The sequence below is a fragment of the Pempheris klunzingeri genome, chromosome 8 (assembly GCF_042242105.1).
Source record: "Pempheris klunzingeri isolate RE-2024b chromosome 8, fPemKlu1.hap1, whole genome shotgun sequence".
NCBI classification, from domain to species: domain Eukaryota; kingdom Metazoa; phylum Chordata; class Actinopteri; order Acropomatiformes; family Pempheridae; genus Pempheris; species Pempheris klunzingeri.
Window position 1 is genome coordinate 3,217,055 of NC_092019.1, and position 26,112 is coordinate 3,243,166.

General features: G+C 42.4%; 1 protein-coding gene across 1 annotated transcript in view; it reads right to left on the bottom strand.

Moving 5' to 3' along the window:
- The window catches only part of adgrb1a (adhesion G protein-coupled receptor B1a), a 91,998-nt gene that overhangs the window by 11,926 nt on the left and 53,960 nt on the right, over positions 1-26,112 (bottom strand). The window contains exons 17-24 of the mRNA XM_070835008.1: positions 21,941-22,067; positions 12,475-12,578; positions 9,985-10,087; positions 9,721-9,871; positions 9,554-9,623; positions 9,173-9,239; positions 6,802-6,887; positions 5,271-5,330 (exon numbers count right to left, since the gene is read on the bottom strand). Coding sequence (XP_070691109.1) covers positions 5,271-5,330; positions 6,802-6,887; positions 9,173-9,239; positions 9,554-9,623; positions 9,721-9,871; positions 9,985-10,087; positions 12,475-12,578; positions 21,941-22,067 — 768 coding nt within the window. The remainder of the gene's footprint in view (positions 1-5,270; positions 5,331-6,801; positions 6,888-9,172; positions 9,240-9,553; positions 9,624-9,720; positions 9,872-9,984; positions 10,088-12,474; positions 12,579-21,940; positions 22,068-26,112) is intronic.

Sequence of the window (26,112 nt, forward strand, 5' to 3'; positions counted from 1 at the left end):
ATTTCATCCACTCAACCATTTATCTGCTTATAATACAAAAAAGGCGTCATCTCAATGCCTCATTTCTGCGACTCATATGCATGTAGAGGATTTACGTCTCTGCTCTGCTGAATATGATGGTGTGCTGGATGTGCCTCACCCCTGGTCAACTCGATCTGCGCTGACTTTTTAATTGGAACGATGTCACGCTCTAACATAAAGGTTTACACTAACAGACAACTCAAAACCTTCACTCTCATGAATCCACATACACACATGTGAAAGCAATGGGCTCCATCAGCCATTACAAAGCATTCACAAAGGAACAATCCTGTCTCAGTTGTGATGGAAGGGTTACATAACGGCAACACATTCACTGTATTACAGGTGTTAAATTACGACAAGCAATTTAATCACTAATAAACTGACAGCATTCCCTCAACCAGCCACTCCCTCTCCCATTGAGCTGCCAAGTGGAGGGAGTTATTATAGAGTCCACAAAGTAAAAGACCCGTTCATTTACTGCATAGTGTAGACAACGCTATGTGACTTAGAGATGGTATGTTGGTTGGAGCACTGGATCCTTTGTACAATTATCTGTACAAAAGATGAGCAATTGTGATTGAAAATATCTGGCAAATACTTCAATACAATCACAAGTCAAGGGTTAAGGCCAATGTACATAAAGATCTGTAGAAAACTATCGTATTTGGTTTGGCATTTGTATTTTGTGGCCCTGGCTCACATGAAACATGAGTGCTCAGACAGGCAGACAAAATCTATCAAGGCAAAATCCATTATTTCCTGTTCCAAATAACCTTTACTAACCTGGAGGTTTGTTGAGAACCTGTTCATCTAACTGCTCATGTTTAGTGATGTGATGCTTTTCAGTGGTGATTCGTATCTTCTCTTTGTCTTTAGCATAAGTGCCAGACACTCAGGGGTGAAATAATGTTTCAATTAATTTGCCGTACCAAACTGATGGAAACAACTTGATTTCTCTGAAACTATGTAGAAATAATTAAAATCAATGACCATAACATAAACCGGTAATATCTGTGAATTATCCAGGAGACAAAGTGATTATGTTTGAACTCACGAGTCCCCGGCTGAGCACCACTGTGGTGGTGTTCTCCTCGGTGAACAAGAGAGCTGCCTCCATGCAACTACAGGTTGCCGGGCTCTGACTGTTGTGTGTGTTTATGCACCACATAGCAGTTCACAGCATCCAGCCTCGAGTCTCTGGAAGGCATCTTGGAAGGGGCTCCGTCTGAGGACTCCATAGCTCTACTGGGAGACTTCAGCGCTCATGTAGGTAATGCTGGAGAAACCTGGAGGGGGGGTTATTGGGAGGAACAGCCTGCCTGATCTGAACCACAGTGGTGCTTTGTTATTGGACTTCTGTGCTAGGAACAAACACCATGTTCAAGCATAAGTGTGCATGGTACCAGACCACCATAGGCCAAAGATCTATGATCGACTTTGTGGTCGTGTTAATCGGGAAGGTCTTCTCCTGGGTGCTGGAAAGGAGGCTCGATTGTTGAACCTCAGATTCAAGAGGAACAATACTGTTCAAGGAACAACTCAGCGGAAGATAATGGATGAAAGAAAGGAACTTCCACAGTAGTAGCTCCCCCCACTTTGTAACTTTATTCCCAGATACCCTCCTTCAACTTGTGTCGTTATAATTTGTTTATTGAATTCACCCTATTTGTGTACTGAATGTCAGTCGCAAGTAAAAACATTGTGTGAATTTGGCACTGACGCCAACCTGATGTTTATTATTGATTTTCTAGATCGCTGAAGCATTTCCTCTTTCCAAATTCCATTATAGCTGCAGTACAAGAAATGTATGGTGCCACATCATTTGCATCTGGCCAGTTGTATACAAAAAGGAGATAAAAATGCAAAATGGATCCAATGGATTACTGCAAGCTGATATTTACGTGGATTTTGCTTTTAATGAGTTCACTGAACGATAGAAAGGGGATTAACTTTCCATATGTTTTTCCAACGGTGTACGCCCAGTAAGATAGCAATGATGACTAGCGGATATGATCACCAAGATACTACACACAATCACTTCAACACCGAAAGCTCCCAAAACTCCCCAAACCATCAGGATTCCATTTATAATCCGCGTAACTCTCCAGTGTCGTTGCCAGACAAAGGCTGACTAGAACACGGGAGATATTGACAAGTAATAACAAACTAATCTGTTACCATATGGCCTCCTGCTAAACAACAATTAAAGCTGAAGAGCTGAGGAAATCGATTTTTGTAGCCCCTGGACGCCTGGATTAAAAATCACATAATGGTAGAAATTCAATTTCAAGTAAAAGGGCAATACAGCCACTAAATGTAGGCCGTAGGCAGTGATATTAAAAAGCAATCAAGACTTTTTGAAATACAACACCATTTCTCTGGACATAAGGATCAAGAGGTAAACGGTGGGTGGTTGGGTGGGTGGGGTTGGATGCATCAAGTCGAATAAATAAATATCCAATATGGACAAATATCAGAAATATCAGAAGGAGTCTCAAAACCTAAACCTTCTTCTGTACGCTTTACAAGATGTTCCAAAGCTTTGCATCAAATGGAGATTTGAAGTACCCAAAAAAGCCTTTTCATCTAAAAGCTTAATGTTTGATTAACCTACTATAACCACCTGTAAATACACAGGCTTGATGATGGAAACCATTCACACGTTCGTTAAGGATGAAACAAGCTCCTGAGCTGATTGGAATGATGCCTGCCTCTCATGTCTGTTTTAATTTTCTCAGTGAATTAGTCCATTATTTTGGAGGAAAAGGAAACTCAGCAGTGAGGCCCGTCTCCGAGGTGTGAGCAGAGCGGCCCGGTGCAGATGCTGCTGCGCTCTTAATTAGATGCTGCACAAATTAATTAGCTTCATTAAACATGTTTTGCATTTGAACCTTGAGAAAGGTTGACAGGCAAGAGAAGTGAGTGGGTGGAGGGTGGTCACCAAAGTGGAATCAAAAACACTAGACTTTCTTTCCTTTTTTGGGCAACAGAGACAGAACAGAAGACCCTTGTGTAATCACCACAAGGGTTTGTGCTTGTGGATGAACCACAGTGGTTTGGACCAATCAGCCTAAGCTACAGGCAGGGTTTAGGTGCAAGAAGCAACAATGGCAGCTTCTAAAAGGTTAGCGCAGGTGCTGCTAAAGCAACAGTTATATCTGAGTATTTCTTCCCTGAAAAAAGAGCAACGAACAGCACTTCTCCTGACTGGCTTTGGCAAGAGTTTTAACTAAGGTTTGTTGGTCTGATTGGGTGAAGTATTAGACGTTGAAGCACAGATGGCTCATCCAATCAGCTGATAAGCAGTTTTTGAATGTGCCTGCCCCTTTATGATTTAAAGGGAAACACCATACAGTGGTGTCTCTCCACAGGTCTTGGGGAGTACGAGTAGCTTGTGGCTTTTCGGAGGGAGCTGTGTAAAATCTGATAAACTGCCTCAAGTGATTCACTTGACTCAGTGTGGGTTGGGGCTTAAGACTGAGAGTCTGTAAATGTAAATGTGAGATTACCAGATCCCTACAAACTACTAATAGCACGACACACCCCACTCTTGAACTATGTTGCTTTGTGGGTCCCAGGTTTTGACAAAAAGGAAGACTGTGTAACAAAATAAGTGCTAAATTGGTTGAGAAGTCTTATAACATATCAACTGGTCTATTGCCTGACTTCTCTTCCCCTGATAGGTGTTGGATTCTCTGCTGAGGATAAACCCACATGGTGTTGACCCCATGGTCTTTTCGGTTGATACTGACGGGACCATATGGCAGCAGGCTCAGCCATCAGACACTCATGTGTCATATCCCCGCACAGGCTTTTGAATTTCCCACAGTTTGGCTGGAGTGAACCAACTAGTATATGTGCTAGCAGATCAGATATCTTACAGGAGGTCACACTGGAGCTCATAGTCTGTCACATTGAAAGGTGCCAGTTGAGGTGGTAGGGCATTTAATCAGGATGGCTCCTTGAAGTCTCCTTGTAGAGGTGTTACAGGGAAGAGATCCCAGGGGTGGGATCAGAGTGCACTGAAGAATTTATTATATGTGTCCTGTAAATGCTGTGGGATCCTCCTGGAACAGGATATGGTTGACTAGAGGTATATTTGGGCTACCTGGTAAGTGGTGGACGGATCTCATTAGGCCTGTTCAGTGACACCCATCGCCCATCAGTTTTTTTTCTATTCACACTATTTTTGTAAAATGGCAAGGGTTGTTGTGCTCACTGTTTCACTTGATGTTCTGTTTCAACAGCAAAACGGCAGCTGTGAGAAGTAAGAGGGAAGTAAGTGAACATATCTACCCAAAGCTTTGCTTTAACAGAGACTAACCTAGCTGTGGCTGTGCTAGTTCTGATGTAATGCACTATCCCAAAGACAGGCACATGCATCTATGGAGCCTAGGGTGCAGATACACTCAACAGGTAGCTACAGTCCACCTTTCACAAGACCCACAACCAGCCTTTGTTTGACATCTAACAAACCGAGGATTCAGCAATTAACTACAAACCATTGGACACCTTAAGCCCTCTGCCGATACACCCTAAAGACAGAATGCCCTCTTGAATGGGAAGAATGTGCTTCGACAATGAGGACCGTGAGTTGTGAGTATTAAGTGGACCTTGAGGTGAGACTTAATGAAACCAATAGCAAGTATGAACTTCATATCAGTTCAGTAATACTCGTATTGGCTCCGAGTCCATCACCACACTCACATCAGTCCCACCAATCATGTTATTACAACTGAGACACTACTGTCTGAGCTTGGGTTGTGACAAACTACTAAACAAAACGGAACAGTTTAGACTGTAGGAAGGCTGATAAAAGTCAAGTAGCAATCTGACCAGTCCTCACTGTCAGACAACTTTAGTTTCTACATGTTACTCAGTCGGTCGCAATAATACACAACCTATAGATGCAATCATGACCTCGCACACACACATGCCCACATCATTCCAAGTAAATAGAAAATATTAATATTAATGTGCTACGACTAGTAAGTGTTATTGTTAAAATATCACACTAAAAGCATTCCAGAAATTGTGAGAACCCCGAGGCAGTAATGTGTTACGTTCTATCCAGCTAACAGGAAGTAGCATGTATTGCAAGGCCAAGTGAAATAGTGAGGTAAATAGGCAGGAAGTAATACTAAGCCAATCAGAGGTGCTTGCTACAGGATTCAGCAGGTTTGGTGATGGGCAGGGCTGGTAGCCATACATTAAGAAGAGGGTGGGATGGGCAGGTATTTTTTTACCCAATCACTGATGACATGGAAGGGGGCTTCTGAGACTGATGTGTTCCTGATTGGAGAGCCCTGAGTGAGAGAGAGGGGATTCTGTGCAAACGCAAACATAACATTTCAGACAGCAAAAACAAGTACAGTAGAACAGAGAGATCATTGGAGAAAGCAAACATTTTCAGAGAGAGAAAGAAAATAACATTTGAATGCACCAACAATGCCAATGGAGACATAACAGCCTGCGGTGTAAAGGGGAGCAGGGTACGCATGTGTTTGACCGACGGTGTTTTGAAATCTGATCTCAGCAGCCAAATGGCATAGATTAATTTCAATATAGGTTTTCTTATATCCAACTTTTAACTTAATAGAGCACTGTACCTATCCTTGAAGGTGTCGAGCCCACACGGTGGTGGCCACACGTTGATAATTTGGGGGCCTTAATTGAAACACACTATGCCCGCTTCGTAAAATGTCATTATTTGGCATATTATTTGGTAAACTCATGCCACCTGTGTGCATACTGTGCAGAATAACACAACAATGACAATCACATCGCTGGAGATGTGTGGGCTTACACAGGAAATAATGGCTGCAGTTGTTTCATCATTTTGATTTGATAAGAAAGCATTTTTTCTTGCTTTCAGTCTTTGGTCTAATCAAAGCTAAACACATTCTGGACCGACGTCCACACCAAAGTCAGAGATTAAACTATTGATCTTCTCATCTTGTTTCATTCTAGGTAGGACTCTATTCAGTCCAGTGTTTCTTCCAAAATGTTTGGGTGTTCCTCTTACAAAAGGCAAACTGGTTTGTCAGGGTTAGTTCTTTTTCTTAATTCTTTTTTTTTTGTCAAAATGTAGCTTTGTAGCAAAAAGGTCGATTTTCGGGGAAAACTATGGTTTACTGCAAAAATAGGTTTTATTTTTGGAGCTCCGGCCACTGGTTCTACTGATAATGACAACACTGTATATTTTGTTGGGTCCAATGTATATTCTTGTGGGGGTCTTGCTCTTTAAACGCCCTGCTTCCCTTTAGTGGAAACAACCAAACAGGAGAAAAAAGACACGGATGGTTTAACAGAACTTTACATCAATAGCAACACCTGCAAACAAAGAGCAGCTGGAGGAAAATGCGACACGTTTGAAACTTAAAAGAAAGCAATGAGATGAGTCATCATCTTACTCAGTCAGCGCAGGACCAATAACCAGACAGCCTTCCCCACATCTCTCTTGTACTTCCTAACATTCTTGATTTAGTTCATAGTCAGTAATTATTGATCATAGTCTTACCGACAGAGAGAAAACAGCTTTGCTTTTGGTTTCTCATTTTATCTTAATTGAATTCAGTCTTATTTCTCAGTTTTCTTTCTTTCTAGTCCTCCTCATCCCCTGGTATTAAAAATGAAGTGTCATCTTCAACCAATTAGCCAAAGTCTGAAATAATGACCAAGGATAATTCCAATAGCTGCACTAGTCCCTCCCCCTTGCTGAGCCATGAGGCTGGTTATAGGTCACTGTGTAAAATGGATGTGTGGTATAAGGCATACCCCGCCCTCTCCTTTAGTTTCATATCAGTAATGCCGTCTTTGGACACCAGTTTGTTAAAAACGAGAATCCCAATAACCATGTTAACCTGCCAAAGAGAAGAGGCACAAGATTAAAGCAGAGCAAAGACAGTTTGATTACTTCAGAACATGCAGCTCTACTCTGATGATGATGATGATGATGACGATGTTCGTCAGGACAAGATGATGGTGGCAGCATGCTCATAAATGTCATCACACACACACACACACACACTCTAGCTGTACTTACTGTAGGCTGTGAATACTAGACTGTATCATTTTAAATGTTTAAAAGAGACAAAAGAAATCAGGCACCCAATGAAGCATGAGAAGTAAAACATAGTCGAAACGATGGATTGCTAACATATAAATACATCTTTAAATATAGACAGTATGCTGAAAAAAAACATGCATAAAATATGAGCTGTGTGAAATCAACGGTGGGGGAGGGGGACATTCTTGACTGTAGTAATTCCTACAATTTTACTGCTTTGAGGATTCAGAGTCTATAAACATCTCTTGCAGAAGCCACTGCGATGCTGCTCGGAGTGGGCCGGGCCTCCTGTACAGGTGCCAATTGGAGCAGTGGCTCTTTATTAGTGAAGCAGCTTGTGCGAAAAGGATACACAAAACAAGCTGTTCAGTTGTGGGTGAGAAGGCGGCAAAGAAGCTCTGGAAAGTGAACCGCTAAAAGTGTACATAATAGATTTGATCAGTGAGACCTGACAGGCTTTATGTCTGTGATTTAGCTCAGATGTAGGATGAACATCAGGGGAACTGAGGTGACGATTTATACACGAATTTGTCTCTATATGATTTCTTATGGTCAATCTAGGAGTGGCTCTAATTTAAACAGCAGCTGTAAGAAACTGGAAGTGAAACTGTTGCGACGCTTTACTCATTCTAATAAAGACATCAGGTGTATAATCTACAATTTATGAATCTAACTGCTGCACAGTCCATTATCTTCTACTGTACAGTGGTAAAACTTGCACATTACACATCATACCATGGAGGGCTACATCACTAAATCACCAGGATTATGTTACAGTTAGCTGGGCTTTATTGTAGCTAGATCACAAAATGAGCTAGAATTATGTCAACATTAATATTTTATCAAACAGGAAGCTGGTATTTTTTTTAAAGTGATTTGAATGGTAGTTGTCTGGGTAGTACATTTTAAAAATACAGGGTGCTTTAGTGGTTTCTTATTGTCAACGCTGAGATAAAATAAACAGTGATCTATACTGCACTTAGTGGACAGTTAAATTTAGCTCCTTTTGATCGTATTTTTAGCTACGCAGACGTTCAGAAATGATACGCTATGAGCGCTTAATAACAAAGTATAAATAATAAGTAGGTGTTAGAACAAGAGGTTGGGAAGAAAAAAGGGAGGTAAAGAAGGACAGAAGAAAAAGCAGGGGAGGAACAGAGGTAGTAAAAAAGGTAATGAGGGAAGGAAAGGAAAAAAGTAGGGGAGGAAAAGGGAAGGAGAAAAAGGAAAAGGCAGATAAAGGTAAAGGCTAGTAAGGAAAGAAGGGGGCAGGAAAGTAAAGAAGTAAAGACAGAGGCAGTGAAGCAGAGAAAGAAGTGGGGAAGGAAAAGATGAGATACATAAGGTAAAGGAGGAAACTGACATGGAACAGGGAGGCAGGGGGAAAAAAGGAGGAAGTAAGCAATGCAAGGAAGACCAAGGGAAGGAAATCATTAAGGCAGGGAACTACATGAGGGAAGGAGAGGAGGAGAGCCAGGGGTGGAAAGGAGGATGTAAACATGAAGAGAGGAGGCAGAGAAGGAAAGAAGGAAGCAGAGAAGATAAAGTAAACGGTGAGGGGTGGGGTGGGGTGGGGGGGACTATTACCTGTAGAGAAACTGTTATATAATTACATTACTACATAAGGAAGTTAGCAAGTAAAGGTGGAGACTGGGGAGAAAAGACAGAAGTAGAGAAACACGAGTGGAGGTAAAGGCAGGAGGGGGAAGAAGGGAGCAAACAAGGAAAGAAGAAGGGAGGGAAGCATTGTTGAAGAAGTAGATAAGGAAAGACAGAGGCAGAGAAAAAGGTGAGGAAGTAAACAAAGAAAGGGGGAGTCAGGGAAGTCCAGGGCCATGTGACTTTTTTTGTATTTATTTATGTGCAGGACTGCTGATGAGCTTCACTCTATTCATTTTTCCTCATTTTAATGCAGTGTTTTATTTTATTTTGTGTTTTTAATAATATCGATATGTCTCATTAATATCATGCAGATCAAATATGCTTTCTTAAGCTATTCTTATTGCTTTAAATGTGACTTAGTGCCGAGGTTTTGAAAGCAAACCCACACAGACTGACTAAAAAGGACAGAGGAATTACCAAGACAACAGCTGCAGCAGGTCCAACAAATGCATAGAGAAGACCTCCTTCCAGAGACAACCAGCAGCTACAAGAGTGGAGCGGGAAAAAAACGGATGCAGAGAGATGTAATCAGAAGAAATGAACGTGATGAGGGAACGAGGCAGAGAAGGGAAGGGTGGGCATGAAGGGTTGTAAAGAGGAGAGACAGAATGAGGTGAAAGGTAGAGTAGTGTATGCATGACAAGAATAAGGATGGTAAAAGATAGATGAGACAGAGAAGGAGGGAGGTTAATTATGCTGCAGACGTAAACCCCAAACCAAGTGTAATATCCCTGCATCAATAGTTAAAGAGGTGGACGTATACACAACAACAGTGGACCTATAGGAAAGCATGCTTACTAGCTTGGTGTTCCATATCCCTTTGCCTTGGTGAATCCCACTGAGATCGCCACTACTAGGGCAGGGAGACCTGAGGAGGGGGGGGGGCAACAATAATAAACATTTACACAGCAGAAATGAGAAAAGACCAGATGGACAATGTGACGGACAGCAGACAAAAGGCCCACCCCAGCCGAGACACAGGAAACGCTTGCGTATGATGCGGTTTCTGAGGCGGCCCGTCACCGCCATGTACGACTGCCACGCCTCCGTCAGAACCCAGCAGAACGAGGACAGGAAGAAGAAGTGAAGAAACGCAGCGATCAGGGTGCATAACACCTGAAACAGCAGGAAAAGACGAGGAAAACAAAGTAACTCTTAATGAATCAGGCAAAGTGCATCACTGTGAAAATGCCACATATAAATATAGAAACTGGTACAGTGGTCTTTACCTTATTCCGTGTCTGTGTCTGCCCGATGAGAATCAGGGCGTTGGAGGAGATGATGGAGAGGCAGAAGTTAATGAGGATGACTGAGCGCTCCGACCGAATATACCTGCAGGAAAACAGATTAAGAAAAACACCATGAAACCCTGTGGCTGAGTCAAGGAGAACAGACTTAGAGCCAGAATCAGACAGGATCCAGTTTAAAGCCTTCCTCAGATGCTATTATTTGATTATAGTAAACCATGCATTTTGTGTCTGACTCAATTTTTCAGCTGCTTGTCTTTGCAGCCACTGGCAGTACACGACTTTAGCTAGTCTGAAACAGCATTAGCATCAGGCAACATTCACATGGATCACACCCTGATGATAGTAAGATGAGAGTAAAGTCCCCATACATCAGTACGTCACCTCCTTTAATGTCGCCAGTAGTGCTGCGTGTCACCATCATTATTTCATTCATTTATTTATCTAATCATTCATTTATTTACTTAAACCAGACACATTCCTCTACTCATTAGTAGAGAAACTCCCAGTTGTTGAACTGTTTGATATCAGGTAAAATAACTGGCTAAATAAATGAGTGGCTGTGGCTCAGGACATAAGAGCAGGTCAACAGGAGCCGCCATGCAAGGTGCTGGCAGCTCCACCACTTTGGTGTGTGAATGGATACAAATGATCAGTTCGCTGAATTAAGAAAAAAATACAACCTGGTTGTCTTTACATGAAAAGATATGGTGATATGTTGGAAAAGACAACATTTATGTGAACGTAAAGGCCTCAAGTTGTTTGTGTTAATATGTGAGTTTAGTGAATTATGTGTACTTAAAATATAAAACGCACAAAACAGATTTTCTAACTAAAAAAAATGAATAGAAAATATCTTTTAACTAAAAAAAATGTAACGTCCAGCTACTTTAACACAAGATCACTATATATGATAAGCATGTTATGTTGAAGTGCTACAATAAAGGCATGTCTGCCCATGTGATACTTATGTCACTCATTATGTTGCTTTCTTGGATCTTTTTCACTCACAACAGATTTGTTTAAACAGAGAATGCTGTCACTCTCTCACTGTGAGCTAAAAGGAGCTAAGTCAACTCTAAAAGCTGTGGTGGGTTTATAGTTCAGCGGCTGAAAAGGAAGCGGCTCCCAGATGTTGGGTTCCCAGATGTCCCCAGAGGTGATTAGGTGTGATAATCACACTAAATACCATTTCACTGAATTCATTCAACATGTTATTGTGCTCATGTTAGAAAAGGACCATTTGGAAAGGGGGTTATTTTGCTCCCAACCTATTAGGAGCGAGATTTATCCGCCCCACTGATGTCATTTTCAGCGCACAGAGAAGCTGCAGTTAGGTCGAACAGTGATTAACAACAACCATTGAAGCCGTATGCAGATTTAAGAGCTACTGTTCCTGCAGCTCAACTTAAAGCACCCAGTGCACCTGCGTCACCCACGCTCAGCTGGCGCTCATCGCATCTACTTCTCTGTCGCTCGTCTTCATGCATGTAGCCGGGCAGCTAACAAGCTATCTAAGAAGATAGTGTCCCTGAGACATACGTCCAGCACACACTGGCTACATTGCAGATAGAGTCACAGATTAATTAGTTTGAACTGAAACAGTCAGACAGCCAATAGCAGTCCAAAACACAGCTGCCAGGATGTTTCATACCACAGAACAAATGTTGGATGTGTTAACCCGCTGATGTCTGTTAACGTGCAATGACAAGCGTGAAGATGCATTCAGTGTGCATCATGCAATGAAAACATTGGGCTTTTGACATCATAGACCACCAGTGTCATTGAGCACAACACCAGACCTGTTTGAACTACTGAATAAACAGCGGAGCTATTTGAGACTACACAAACTGTACCTTTATCAGCATGCTGGTAGTCAAACTGCAGTGAATTGTCAGTGAAGTGCCAGTTCAAGGTATATTTAGTACTCAGGAGCGTAAATCCTGCTATTCAGCCATTATGTGTCCCTTCATAAAGAGACAGTGCTTTTGAATGGAGTATGCATGGTCCACTGTTGTAGCAGTCACAACTTTAATTAACCTTTCTTATGCTGCATGGCATTAAAATGCAAAAAAAAAAATCATACTAATTAAAAAAAATGTTCTGATAAGAGAACAATGAGTGTATGACTCAAGGTTCTTCCCAAAAGGTGAACTACTTCAACAGCAACATATTGTCCACTTGACTTCCCATGTCCCACACACGCTCCATTTGAAGAGTCGCAGAGAGGGAAGAGACTGTACACGCAAGCAAAGAAGTATGTTGTCTATTGGAGCGTTTCTTCCAGCAGAGTAATGTCTTGGTACCGCTGTGGTCTTTTGTGTTTCAGGTTAACTGACAGGTGTGTGTCAAAGTGCACACCGCTCAGAGCGTATCCTTGCACCTGTGGTCTGCTGATAACGCGCTCATCCACCTTGCATTAATCACAGCCCAGTGCTAAATGTTTCCAGAACAAAACCCGTTTTATCTCACCTCCAGACAGACACGTAGATGATGATGAGGAGCAACAATGTCAACGAAGACACTCCGCAGCCCACGATCAGCGTCACAGATGGGAGCTGTGTCTTATCCATGTTCTGAAAGAGAAAAAAAGGAGTACACAGAATAAGAAAGAGCGTCATGGCTGCGTCTCAAACCTTACGATACAATCATGATTCATCAGCTGATCAATTCGGTTCACATCAAAAGAACGAGGAGTGGAAATACTGTAGTGAAAAACCAAAAAATCATCTCTGGAAACAAAGTGGGAGAGAAACTTTGGCAGCGTCCTGCAGATCTGTGATGTGTACACACTTTGACAGGAGATGTCGGCTGGTGAATACAAAAGCAGAAAAATCCCCTGTTGGCTCGATTTGCTGAGACCTCACCTCCTAACTGGGTCACTCACGGTTCAAACGCAGTGGGCTACATTTTCTTTACCATCACTTCTGTCTCTCTGATGCCTTTCAGTGGGCCGAAAGTTCACAGGCGCTGCAGGATTGTAAAAGAAGCCAAGCGTTTATCAAACCGCAAAACACTGGTTTACTTATTTATCTCAAGAACTGTTTGAGGGAATGTAAACTGCTGCTCGTGTGTAGCAGTCTTCCTGGCAATGATGTCGGCCAATTTAAAACAAATCAAGTAAATGTGTTCACTTCAGGGCCGCGTCCAAAACTGACTTCCCCATGCTGACACTTATTCAACTGGTTGACAAGACCCAATATCCCATTTCCACCTGGTAATAACGTGAAATCTGTATCTAAATATCTTAAGTGAATCAAGACAAACACATGCTAATGCCGGGCAGGGTTTCCTGCAGTGGTTCACAGAGAACTTCATTCTGAATCTCGTTGGCATTTGGTCGCTTCATATGTGTAGACGAGGATGATCAATTAAAAACAAATTGTTTATTCAATATTTCTTTTTTAGTGGCCCTTAACAAACACCATTTCCCCATGTGTCTAGACTAACAGGCTGAATGTGGGTGGCTCAGACTTTAGAGGAGAGAGTTGGTGAGTTTTATGGAAAACACCAAGTTATGATGATGTTAGCAGCAGCGCTGCTACTGCTGTAGTTTCTTGTACGTTCCTGAAGTAATCAGGAGGGTTTTAACTTTTTAATAGCAAGTGCTGTGGTAAATGTTGATTTATATTAAAATATGGAAAGTAAACCTCAGGACCACGCTTCATTCTTGTCATAAAGACCGATAGAAGAAATGCTGAATGAGGGATTAAATGGGGTTACTGGTGCACATGTTTTAATCATTTGATGACGATAATGTTAGGTGACAGTTAAGAAATTAACTGTATTTGAGTAGTTTGTGTTGGCACTGGGTACACTACTTGTTTCAGTAAAAAAAAAAATCTATATATCTTTATTGCATATTAGTATTTTTAGCATTATATTTAAGATGCTAAAAGTGCATCCTGGGACTTAAGGAGCAATTTGACAAACAATATCTGTTTCACCGTGTTGCACCGTGTCAGGTCAGAAGTGTGCTCCGCCGCATCTGTAATGTGAGGTGTTCTCTCTGTGGTGGGAAACAGCCACTTGGTTTGTGCACTGCAGACTTGTTGCTCATTGTGTGTTTGAATGAACCTGACATCATGTACAGTAAGACAGACAGTATAGAAAACAGCCGTTTGACCGCAGACAGACAGACAGACAGACAGATGATTGGAGTCGGGGAGTTTCAGCGCGTAGCCCCAGCTAGGTGGCCGTACAGAAGAGAGTGTTCATGGTGATAAGTGGAGTTGTAAAGGTTAGCGAGATGACTTTACACACCCTGACGCACACCAGAGGAAACTCACTACTGCCTTAGGGAGCCGTGAACTCAACTAAAAGAATTTTACTGGTAGAGCTTTCAGTGAGAGGCTTTAAATGTATGTGAGAGATACACACACACACACACACACACACACACACACACACACACACACACAAAATATACATACAGGTATCTGGTATCTACAGCTGGAAAGACGTTGGCAGGCTGGCTGCGTTTTGGGCCTCAGCTGCAGAGCAAGGTGACTTCAAGGTGATTCATGAATAAACCACAAAACCGCAAATCAGCAGAAACACACACACACACACACACACACACACACACACACACACACTACACAACTAGTGGTGTGTGCCTTCACATAAACATGATATAGCATTGACATCCTCTCCTTTCCTTAAAAACTGACATATAAACACCATCCCCGTGCTACAGTAGACATTGTCTTGGTTGCCACGGCTACGCTGTAACATGGCAGCTGCAGCAGGGTGCATGGGTGTTGTGTGAGGCGGTGTGTTTATGTCTGTGCTGCTTGTGATATTTCAGTCTGCCAATACTGATCTCTAAATATAGTCACAATAATCAAAATTATTTTCCTCTACTTTGTTTTTTTTTAACTCATTTTCTTCTCTACAAGACGCACATTTAAAAGTCCCCGTCAATTTATTCATACAGTTTTTTAAATCCCAATAAAGTCTCACAGAGCTTCAGAGAGAAAAGACGAAAGACTTCCCCAGAATCAACTAATACACAGCCAATCACAGAAAATTACAAACATGGAAGTAAAGGAACACATGAGGTACACACTGAGCACCGAGACTATCCTTAGACCCTAGTAACAACAATCAGAAGATACAGGCTTCTCATTCTGAATCTGGGCTGCATGGCTTTCACCAGGCTTTGAAAAAAAATAAAATAAATCCGTCAAAAAATGTGGTCGTAGCTCTACAGCACCAATCAAACACGTCCAACCCCACATGTGTATGTGATACCTTTTAGCAGCACCGAATGCATGTCGCTTTATTGGAATAATCTCAGTCAAACTTTACCAGTTTTAGATAATATCTAACATTTCAGATCTTGGACGTCTTTAGTTTAACAATTAGAAAAAAGAAAAAGCTGTCATAAGGAGGCTAAATAAACATTTGATGGTAGGCTCAGGTGTCAACACTAACTGCTACATGGGACACTGTGACACTGCAGCATCTCTACTCAGGAACTCAGTTTAAGAAAATGAAATGGGAGAGTACATTATAAGTTGCACCCTCGCTCTGTGTTGTTATGTCTACATTGTGCAGTGAAATGCTTTACATACTGAATCAAACTGCAGAGGTATACTGGCTCATTCCTGCTCCGCAATGGACACAGTGCCCCAGTTCAGCATGCTAGCATGTTGTTAAGCAGGCACCAGCTTAGTTGTGTCTGTTAGCATGCTAACCTTTGCTAATTAGTATAAAGTACAGCTGAGGCTGATGGGAAAATGGTGCTATAGAAAACATCAGTGGAGCAAAGTTAATAAATGTGTGCACTTATTTCAGCAATCCATCCAATAATTGTTGAGATATTTCAATATAGAGCTAAATGTGAAGGTCATGGTGGTGCTACAGGAAAAGTCAGGGGCTCACCAAACTCTGTAAGTTTCATCATCTGGGCACCGTGGATGTTTGTGCCAATCCATCCGACAGGTGTTGAGATGATAATACAATGAATAAGTGATCATTTAGGCCTACTGGTGGAGCGAGAGGAGGACAGAGAATCACCAAAGTCATGTGAGTTTAACCTATAGACCTTTGTGACTATCAATTGAATACTTGTCAAGATATTTTACTCTGGACCATAAATCCCTCGTCATTGTTGTAATAAAGGGGAAGTGAAGGGATCACCAAAGTCAGGCGGGCACCTTGAATATCAGTGCCAAATTTCACGGCAATCAATCTAATAGTTGTTAAGATATTTCAATCTGAAGCACACCTTTGGACCCACTGACAGATCGTGCCATCCCTACGGCCCAGTCATTTTTTTCTCCTTGAAAAGAAAGTAAGAAATACCTGAGGGCAGCGGCGCACAAGTTACTTTCAGGACTAATCATCAAAATCCAATGTGGCTTCATACGACAGTTCATCGCTAGTGCTGGTGTGTTACTGTAAAGTAAAAGGACACTTAAATGAAATTAGCTTTGCAGTTGGTGGGGGGTTGGAGGTTGGGTGGACATGAGGGGACCAGGACTTGAAGGAGTTTTATCCCTCACCCCCACCTTTCTAGCGGGAGATAATTGGCTGAGTTTATAGCCTGTCTTTTCTCCAGGTTTGATGTGTGTGCCGGGGCCAAGTTAATTAAATCCCTCTGATTAATCTGCACTGCAGTGAGTTCCTTCTCTAAAAGCAAAGGGGGGAGGAAAAGATTACGAGTGCAGTGGAATGGAAAGGCGTCTGCTGAGACAGACAAACGTTTACTTCCTCCTCAGCCAATGACAGAGCTCGCTAGGAAGTCTCACGCAGCGTCCAAACGAGAGTGCTACCATCTAAAATAAAGTGACCAGACTGCATTATTCCACATGAACAGAGACGGAGATGCTCCGGCTACCACCGCTGAGGAAGTCCACGGGATGTCATTTCCTCCAGAAATCTATCAGATGACGCCGCTGCCTATATTAACAGTGAACAAACATGACTGCTCAAACAAGTTGCAGTGATATCAATTACACAGAGTGGATATGAAAATGAAGAGGCTGAAGGATAAAACTACTAATCAAACCGCTAATCAAAGAAGGTTATGCTTCCCAGTAAGTGGGGCTCGTTGTAAATTAAGTAAAAAAGTGATGAATGATAAGAAAATACCCAAATCTATAATGTTAACTGGGTCAAAGAGCTTATTGATAAAGTCTGACTGCTTCCACACCTTCATATATGAATATTGCTGCTTTTTACTGTATCCTGGTAAACTGGACAGGTTTCGGTTGGAGAGAACAAAACCTGAGATTTACATCACCATTATATACATATTCATTATTCATCAGAGGAAATAACCAGAAAATGAATCTATAATAGTAGAATCAATACTTAAACTATTCAAAAAGAGCCACATTCACACTTATTTCAGGACCAAAGGGCAAATTGTACTTTCAGCAACTGCAGAGTGGGTCAGTGTCACGTCTACACATGAAGTACGGAGCTGGATTCAGGGTGTGATTAGCCTAGCTTAGCATAAAGACTGAAATGTGGTTTCACATGCTGGAACTTCTTTTGCATGAAAGCAGCTGGGCGCAGTGACTGTGTGCAGCCTGATATCATCTCTAGTTACCAAAGACTCAAACAGGTTCCTTTACACTTTGGTTTTTGTGCAGATTAAACAAAGGAGACCTGTTAATCAGTGATCTTTAGAGGTGCTAGCAGGTGGACTTTGTCAGGCTAGCTGTTTCACCCAGCTCTAGTCTTTATGCTAAGCTAAGCTGCTGCTGGCTGCAGCTTTGTATTTACTGTAGGGATGTGCATTTCAAGCAAAAATACTATTCGATGGTCAGTGTGAACTATTCAAAGATTATTTCATTTTAAATTTGAAATCGAGCATTCGGGCCACATTAACAAAACCTCTCTGCTACGCATCTCTCTTTTCTATCTCCTTGCCATTAAAATTAAGCAATATTGTATTTTTAAATGTGTACATATATTTTTTATTGCCATTGAATTCTTCTTCTTCTTCTTTTTTTTCTTTGTTCCTCAGTCAGTCCCGTTCGCTTTCGTGTTGCTAATTGGTGAAAGACGCTCGTCATTGTATCCACAGCCTCTTAACGCCACATTCAAATCGAAGAAAAGGCTTACGCAGGCTTACAACATCCAAAATGATACAAGCACAAGCATGTTCATTCATCCCCTTCCCCCCTCAACACACAGAGGTCTAGCAATGGCAGTGAACTGGGCTCAGGTTTTGGGGCTTTTGCCTTTGACTGCAGTGCATTTTTTTCTCTGTTTTTCCTTCTAAAAGCCTGCAGCGAAGTTGGACTGAGCAAAATGGACACGAGAGGTGGCAGCAAGAGAGTAAATGATGTAGTAAGCAGAGGGGGAGAGGGAGAGCTAAAATATAATGCAGCATCAGAGCATGAAAAATGGTGTGATGAAATGACTAAGGGGTAGAGAAGAGAAGAATGGAGGAAGAGAAGAGCGAGGGGGAAGACAGAGAGGAAAAAAGAGGCCGGGGTGTTTATCATGCTGGGGCTGTAGGAGGCTAGCTGCAGACAGAGCGGCAGGGCCATTTACAAGCTACTATGTGTTGCAGTAGGAATAATTAGCATGGTAGCCATGGCTGTCTCACAAAATAATAGAATGTGTGGAAAGGGCCTGCAGAATGAGGAGAAGAGGAGTTGCCTCTTCCTCCATTTCTGGCAAAAGGAGCCGCCACAATTAAGCTTCCCTCAGGGTGCGTGAAGCCTCCAGGCTGCAACAGAGCTGTGAACAGGCCGTCGTCTGCACAGGTGGGGGAAAGCTGCAGGGAAGACAGCAAGCTGAGGACAGCCCATTACTGTCTGACTGATGACTATGAGCTGATATTCATATTTCACAGATATACCTGCATGTGAACAGGCCTCGGTGGCTCTGTGGAGCTGCTTTAAGCTAACTGATAATGCCAGCGTGGCATCATGCTCACAAGGACAAAAGTAGCAATCTGATGCTCAGAAAATATAATGTTTATCACGTTACACATCTGGGTGGGCATGCTAAAGATTGCTAACTAAACTGTGAGTGGAAATTTGGACCAAATCGTGGTGCTAAAGGAAAAGAGATCATTTAAGTGATTAGAATTCATCCACAGGAGATCACAAATATCTGGACCAAACATCAGAGCAATCAGTGCCATAGCTGTCGAGACACTTCATTCAAAACCCAAAATGTCACCAAGGACACGTGACCAGATAGCCAATGATGGTAGGGTCTGTCCCCTGGTAACAATCAAATCAATCAAAGAATATGGTGTCTATCCATCAAGTACATGTTAAGATATTTTTCATGATAAATGACAACTTTGACCTGCCGGTGGCCGTAGATGGAAAGTGAAAGGAACACTAAAATATTGGGGATTCACCCCCTGGGGGCCATAAATGTCTGCATAGCAACTCATCCAATACATAGTGCGATATTTCAGTCGGTTCAGGACAAATGAGGAGGACAGACAGACCGACAAAAAGACTAACGTTGTCGTAACTACCACGCACCACCAATATTAATCCAATGATGAAAATCAGAATCAGAATCAAAATGTATCCCTGGAGAGATAAATAAAGTGAGGGCATGCTTCACTGAGGGGGAAATAAAACATGTCTGAAGTCTTTCTGAGGTTAAATTAACCAGATAATATATATACATATATATCATTTTCATTTTTCAAGCAAACACTCATTGTCCTGAGCTTTTCAGATCTGAGAATTAGCTGCTCAGATACTGAATATCTTTAGGTTTTGAAGGCATCACACGTTGGGGAGGTGGAAAATGTTTCTAACGTTTTATAGACCAAATAATTAAACAAGAAAAAAAACAGATGATTGATGACATTAATAATTACAATTTACAGATTAATTGAAAAGAAACCCAAAAAACAGCATCACAGAAGCAAAACATCATTTGAGACGCTGAGGCTCTGACTGTATTATTCTATAGACACACATCATGCTAACACCGGGGCAGCTGTTCAGGTGTGACCCCTGCCCATCACTCAGCCTCAGCTGAGGCCCTGCCCACATAACTGGACTGAACACTTGCTCTGGGACAGAGAAGGGCATTAGCACTGTACTAAGGTCTTCTTTCAGTTCTGACTGATCTAGGGTCAGCTTCAGTTCAGGTGTCAGGTTCAGCTTACAATGATCCACTGTAAGGAAGCAACTAACCAGCTGTAACCAACATCAGCAGTTTTCAGTTGACTCTAAGACACACGTGTTATTCCAACAATCCACTCATTCAGCCAGGTGACAAGATTGATACCAGTCTCGTGGGCAGGTCACCACCAGGTGTGGTATCATCAGGGATGCTCACAGATAAATCTATGCTCAGCAAACCACACTCACCTGTGTTAGAAGCTGCATGAACTACTTTCTGTCAGGAAGTAGTTCCAGCACACAATCACCACACAAGCTGACACTTTTCCATTTCTGTTTGTGTACACATTACAAGACACATCATGTTAATTAGCGTGCATTAGAAGTGCCAGCTAACATATTATTGAACACTGGGCAGAGGCAGGCTCTCTCCCCACCCCCACCCCCACCCCTGCCTCCAGTCTCTATGCTATGCTAGGTTAACCACATCCTGACTTCACCTTTGCACTGATGAGTATAACCCAAAACGTTGCACTGCTCCTTTACATTGTCATTGACTAACTCTCTGTCAGTCGGCTAATCAATTGATTAACTAATCACTTTAGCACAAATGGAACACATCACTGCAGCCTGTCTGCTGCCTGCTGCCGCTGCTGAAGCCATCAAAGCGTGCAGCCCTTCACTCACTCACTCACTCACTCACTCACGTCTCGTCCTCGGCGGCCTGCTGCAGTCCAAACCACAGCTACCTCCAGCAAACACGGTTAAGCATGTGCACCTGAAGGTGGTAAGCCCGGGCTGGTTCATCTGCAGTTTAATCCAGATCCCCTGGCCTAGCCTCCCTTGCAAGGCCGTGCAGGCAGCAGGACGAACAGCAGGCTGCCTCCTATGTCTTTAAGAAAGCCTCGGTCCCCATGCTGTTACCAGGGCAACTAGTGAACAAACTGCTTCCGAGGCAATTTCCAGTCTAATAATAACTAATCGCACTGAATGAAAATTCCACACAAAGACACTGCCCTTTCCCCAAAGAAACGGGGGCATGTTTGAGTCACTGGGATGGTGCTGTGATTTTAACAGGCATTTCATTATCGCACACACTGCCGGCCCGCTGCGTCCAGCTGCAGCCACATTGGTGAAGGGAACTGTGTTGTGTAGCCTACAGTAGCTCCAAGTCTTATTGAAACGTGGCTTTTCTTTTCTTCCTCCTCAGATTATTGGATTGCCATGCAGCACCTTCTCCATGGGGCCTGGTAACCATGGAGACACCATTGACAGTCTAATTATGTTAAAATATGCTAATATGAACAACAATTGTTGGTGTTCACATGGAATAAGGAAAGTGAAGGTGGGGATGTAGGGTGGGGGGGGGGGGGGGGGGGGGGGGGTTGCATGCAGTCAGCCATAGCATGATCTTAAATCTCACTCACCATGTCATGTGTGAATATCAGAACATCTGACCACCATCTTAATGCACAGGTTAGCACACTGCTGCCCTTCCTGTGTGCATTTCCTCCTGGACCACAAACAGCCTGTTTCCTTGGAGGTGCAACGTGAATAAAGACCCCCATCCCCACCCCCCACCCCCACCACCACCCTCCCCACCCCCCAAGAAAAAAAACATGGACACATTTACCAAGACTATAATAATGTTTTGCAGCATGGCTTTGGCATGTCGAGACAGAGAGAGAGGGAGAGAGAGAGGGGGGAGAGAGGGAGGATCTGTTGATATGTAATGACAATGACGCCCTTTGGAGGAAAAAAAAAAAAAAAAACAGCTGATGCATTCACATAAAACCCCACAAAAAAAAAAAAACACACACCGTCTCTGATACCTTTAACGCCACGAAGTCAAGGGAGGTTGTCGGACTTACCATTTCGGGGTTTAGCCGCGCTAAAATGGCGAAGGTGGACAGTCTGTCACACACGCATTTGGTTCTGAATGAGTCGACTAGCACGGCTTTGCAGCCCCTGGCAGACCAGGATCCCAGCAGAGAGGAGCTGCACGGGAGAAAAACACACACACACGCACACACACACACACACACACAGAGCACACACACACACGCACACACACACGCAGAGGCGATGCGGTGAATATAGAGACAGCCCCGGCAAAAAGCAAAGAGAGAGCGGTTCAAATCCCAGCGCGTTACACCGGAGAGTTAATCCACTTTACGTCTCCGCCGGTCGGAGGCGAAGGCGCAGAGAGCGAAGTGAACGCGGCGGTGAGGAGGCTGAGAGGCGGCGTGCTGCAGGTCTCTGCCTGGACACATTATAGCAGCACACTGCTAACAGCCCCGGAGATGGAACAGTGTTAGATTAACCAGCAATAATGAGAATATTAATAGTATTATTATTAATAAATAATAATATGTAATTGTAGTAGAAATAAAGTACTAATAGCAGGCTGGTTATATTAAAATATAGGCCTAATTATTACAACTAATTTAAAATTTAAAAATCCAATAATCCGTATTTATTAGCACTGGTAATACCCCTATAATAATAATAATAATAATAATAATAATAATAATACCTTTGTAAAAAAAAAAAAAAAACGGGCTACACTACGGCTTCTGATATGGCCCTGATGGATGCTGGGAATTGTGTGCTAAAAAACATGGTAACCAGATCCTTTGATTACCAGTTGTGTTATTTTTTCTCTCTGTCAGAACATTTAACAAGACAAAGCCTGAAAACGCTCATGATACTCCCCATTAGAGCTGCGTTTCCATGGCAACAATCAATCACACCCCTGACAACTGGCGATAGATCATATCACAGAGGGGGGAAAAAAAAAAAACACACAGGCATAAGTCATAGCAGTGCATTAATAATGGCTGCATTCCATTTAGGGTTATCAGTTCCAGGCTGCAGAATTGTGCACGCTGGCTCACTGGCATGCCTTAAATGGAATGGAACCGTCCTTAACGTCATCTTGTGGCAAAAATTAAGCAAAAATAACGACACGTTGAACACGAAGGGTCCGTACTGTAAAGGGTTTGTCGTTAGATCTTTTGGTGCTGAATCACATCAGTCTGACGGGCCGTTGCTGCAGAGTTTGGTCCCGACACAGACTGATGAAAAAGTGAGCAAGTTTAAATTAAGAAACGGCAGCAACACGCTACACAGATTTAAATTCTCCCTGCACAAACTTACATCCACTTGATTGACTAGAATTTACATTGACTTGATTGAGCAGCACGCAGGTTTTGACTCAAACTTGTACTCCGGCCATGGAATCCAAATTAACTTGTCAGGCACTGACAATAGCAGGCACTTACAATGTCAATCATCATCCTGATTTGTCTTTGTTGAAGAAAAGCTCATAGACATCTATAGACTGAATTAAGGCCTCACGTAGACAATAAGCTGATTATTCATGTAAATGTTGTTGTGCGGGTCTGACTCAGAGATTTCCACTTTATTCTAACTTTGTTCTAAATCTACAGTATAACTGGCTTCCTGGTACTGTGCAAGGATTTCTGGGAGAATCCTGCATCGATCATATCATTCATCATTGTTATCGTGTCATCAGTGTGACGATGTCACATCCTCTGGTGGGTGTGTAATCATCATTTCTTCCTGATGTGGAAGTTTGTGATGGGATTTCCTGTGAAGAAGTGGTTTACCGCATTATGGAGGAAAGTCTTAACAGGTGTGATGCAGCGGTGATATGGGAGCTGGGTTATGGGAGCCACATGTTGACTGTCTAAAGATGACCTGAAGGAACATCTCTGTCTTTCACTGGTTCACTTTAACTAATTAGCACCCGTCGAGTGCAGGCTCATTATTCTGCACCACATCTTACATCCAGTTTAATTCAAGTCCACCAGACAAGTTATGTCACGGAGCGGCACAGGACGCTCTACTGCCATTCCAGTCAGTATGCCAACATGAACTCGTGGCTTTTATCTCTGCTCAGTTATCTTTACGCTCCAGCTCTATCTTTGCAGGGACCAAACTCATGTGAGCTCATGCGATAGTCCTTTTGTTGACATGTGAAATTCACCTAGAATGTGTATAAATGGTCATGTTTATTCCCAATTTACATACAACTAATAACTTTGTGTTTAACTTGCACATAAAGCCAAGTTAGTTTTCACGTTTTGTTTACGTCACATCCTTTCCAAGGTCCAGTGAAACAGAAGGAATGATACACTGCAAACTATATTATATAGGTTTCCCCACATGTTCAGTTACCTTCAGCTAAACTAGCAGCCCAACATGTCAAAGCCTTACAGTCAGTGCTCAGCAGGGCAAAATGTCCAACACACAAAGTTAAATAAATCATTTTTCAGTTCTTTCAGAAAATATTTCAACATTTTCCTGTAATTACTGCCAAAGTACATCGTCCTCTCTAGGGGACTTAATAGGGAATAACTTATTATGAAGGAACATGCCTATAAAGCATTAAAGCCTCTGCAAATATTTTACTATTCAGCAAATACAAGAACAAAACACAATGTGAAAAAACAGTCCCAAACAACACTGAGAATGTGGCTGATGAAGAGCAAACTGAAGACTTCTCACGTCTGAAAGGCTTCTACAAGACAAATCAGCCAAATGCACCACAATTCACCAACTACGCCAAACCTCAGGGATGAGAAATTAAAAGACAAGCCAATATAAAGTGTTTCAGTAAGATGTAGTTCCTGGTCATAGAGTCTCAGTGTGTAAAGGGATCAACAGCATTCCTCTAAAAGATATTCCCTCGTGTGGTGTGTTGATAATGAACACAATCTAACTCTGAAATCTCCCATAGGTGCCCAGTTGGGTTGAGATCATGTATAAACCATACAGAGCTTCATATAGAAACCATTCAATTCATTCATTTGGTCAGACAGCAACAACCTTGACAACAAAAAGAGCTGATTAGCACAGCAAATATGTAGACCAAGAATGTCCAACAGCCACACACACACACACACATCTACTGGTCTCATAAATCCACAGACAGAAATATAGACTACAGACGGTGTTTGGCTGCATGTGTGTGTGTGTGTGTGTGTGTGTTAGCCCCACGAGGTGACTCAGTGCTGACATTAGCACGTCACCTCTAACAGAAATCCAATATATAAGGACTCAGTGCAGTTTCTCTGTATGGCTGACGTGATTAGGCTTCTATGTGAGCCACACCGTGGCCTGCAGACAGCCTTGCCCCACCGTCTAATTGGATAATTTAGGTGCTGGTCCAGCAGCCCTGCATGGAAGACTGTCCTCTGCCAAGAATAGGCCACATGGAGAAAAGCAGCCTGCCAGCACAGAGGAAATATATAAATATGGGCTTCAATGCCGAAAGCTTTGAAGGAGAGGGTTCCTGCCTGATGTTCACTGGTCAGGTGATAAGATCATACAACAAAATTCAGGGATTAAGACTGAATGTGTTGGACAGTTCAGCCGATGTCTGAGCTTTAATAGCAAATAAAATAAAGTTTATATAAGCTTTATTTACTGCTGTTTAACATATGCCCCGACAAAAGGCTCAAAATGTAAATTCACTGCATCAATTTCACATCGAGATGAAAATAAGCCTGGCGATGTCATCGGGGTTATTTTGAACTGGGCTCAGACACTGTAAGTTTATAACAGAAATCCTGCATTACCAACTGGGAACGTGTCAAGCTGCATTAAGAGAACTGTGGGATTGGGGGTTTTTGAAAGTTGACCCATATACCAAGGACTTAAAGTCAGTATATGTCAGCCTCTGCTGCTTCGATTTTGGCAGTTCTTTTATTTATTTATTTACATCTGTCTCTTATGGTGACCGAGAGCTCAACACACTGCAACTTCAGAAAACACAAATAGATGCAAATTAAGAAAAATATCTTCATCAATTTCACCAAATGTAAGAAACATGCAGCACAACACAGACAGTGGAAGTGTCTCCAGGGGACATGAAGCTGCTGAAGTCGGTCTGTGTATCATTCGTTTATGCTTACTGTAAGTTGTAGACTGACTGACAGCTTTGACGTTAAAAAAAAGTCCCACATCACACATTACTCTGCAGCTGACTGTCAGCGCTGGTGAACCAGATAGTAAA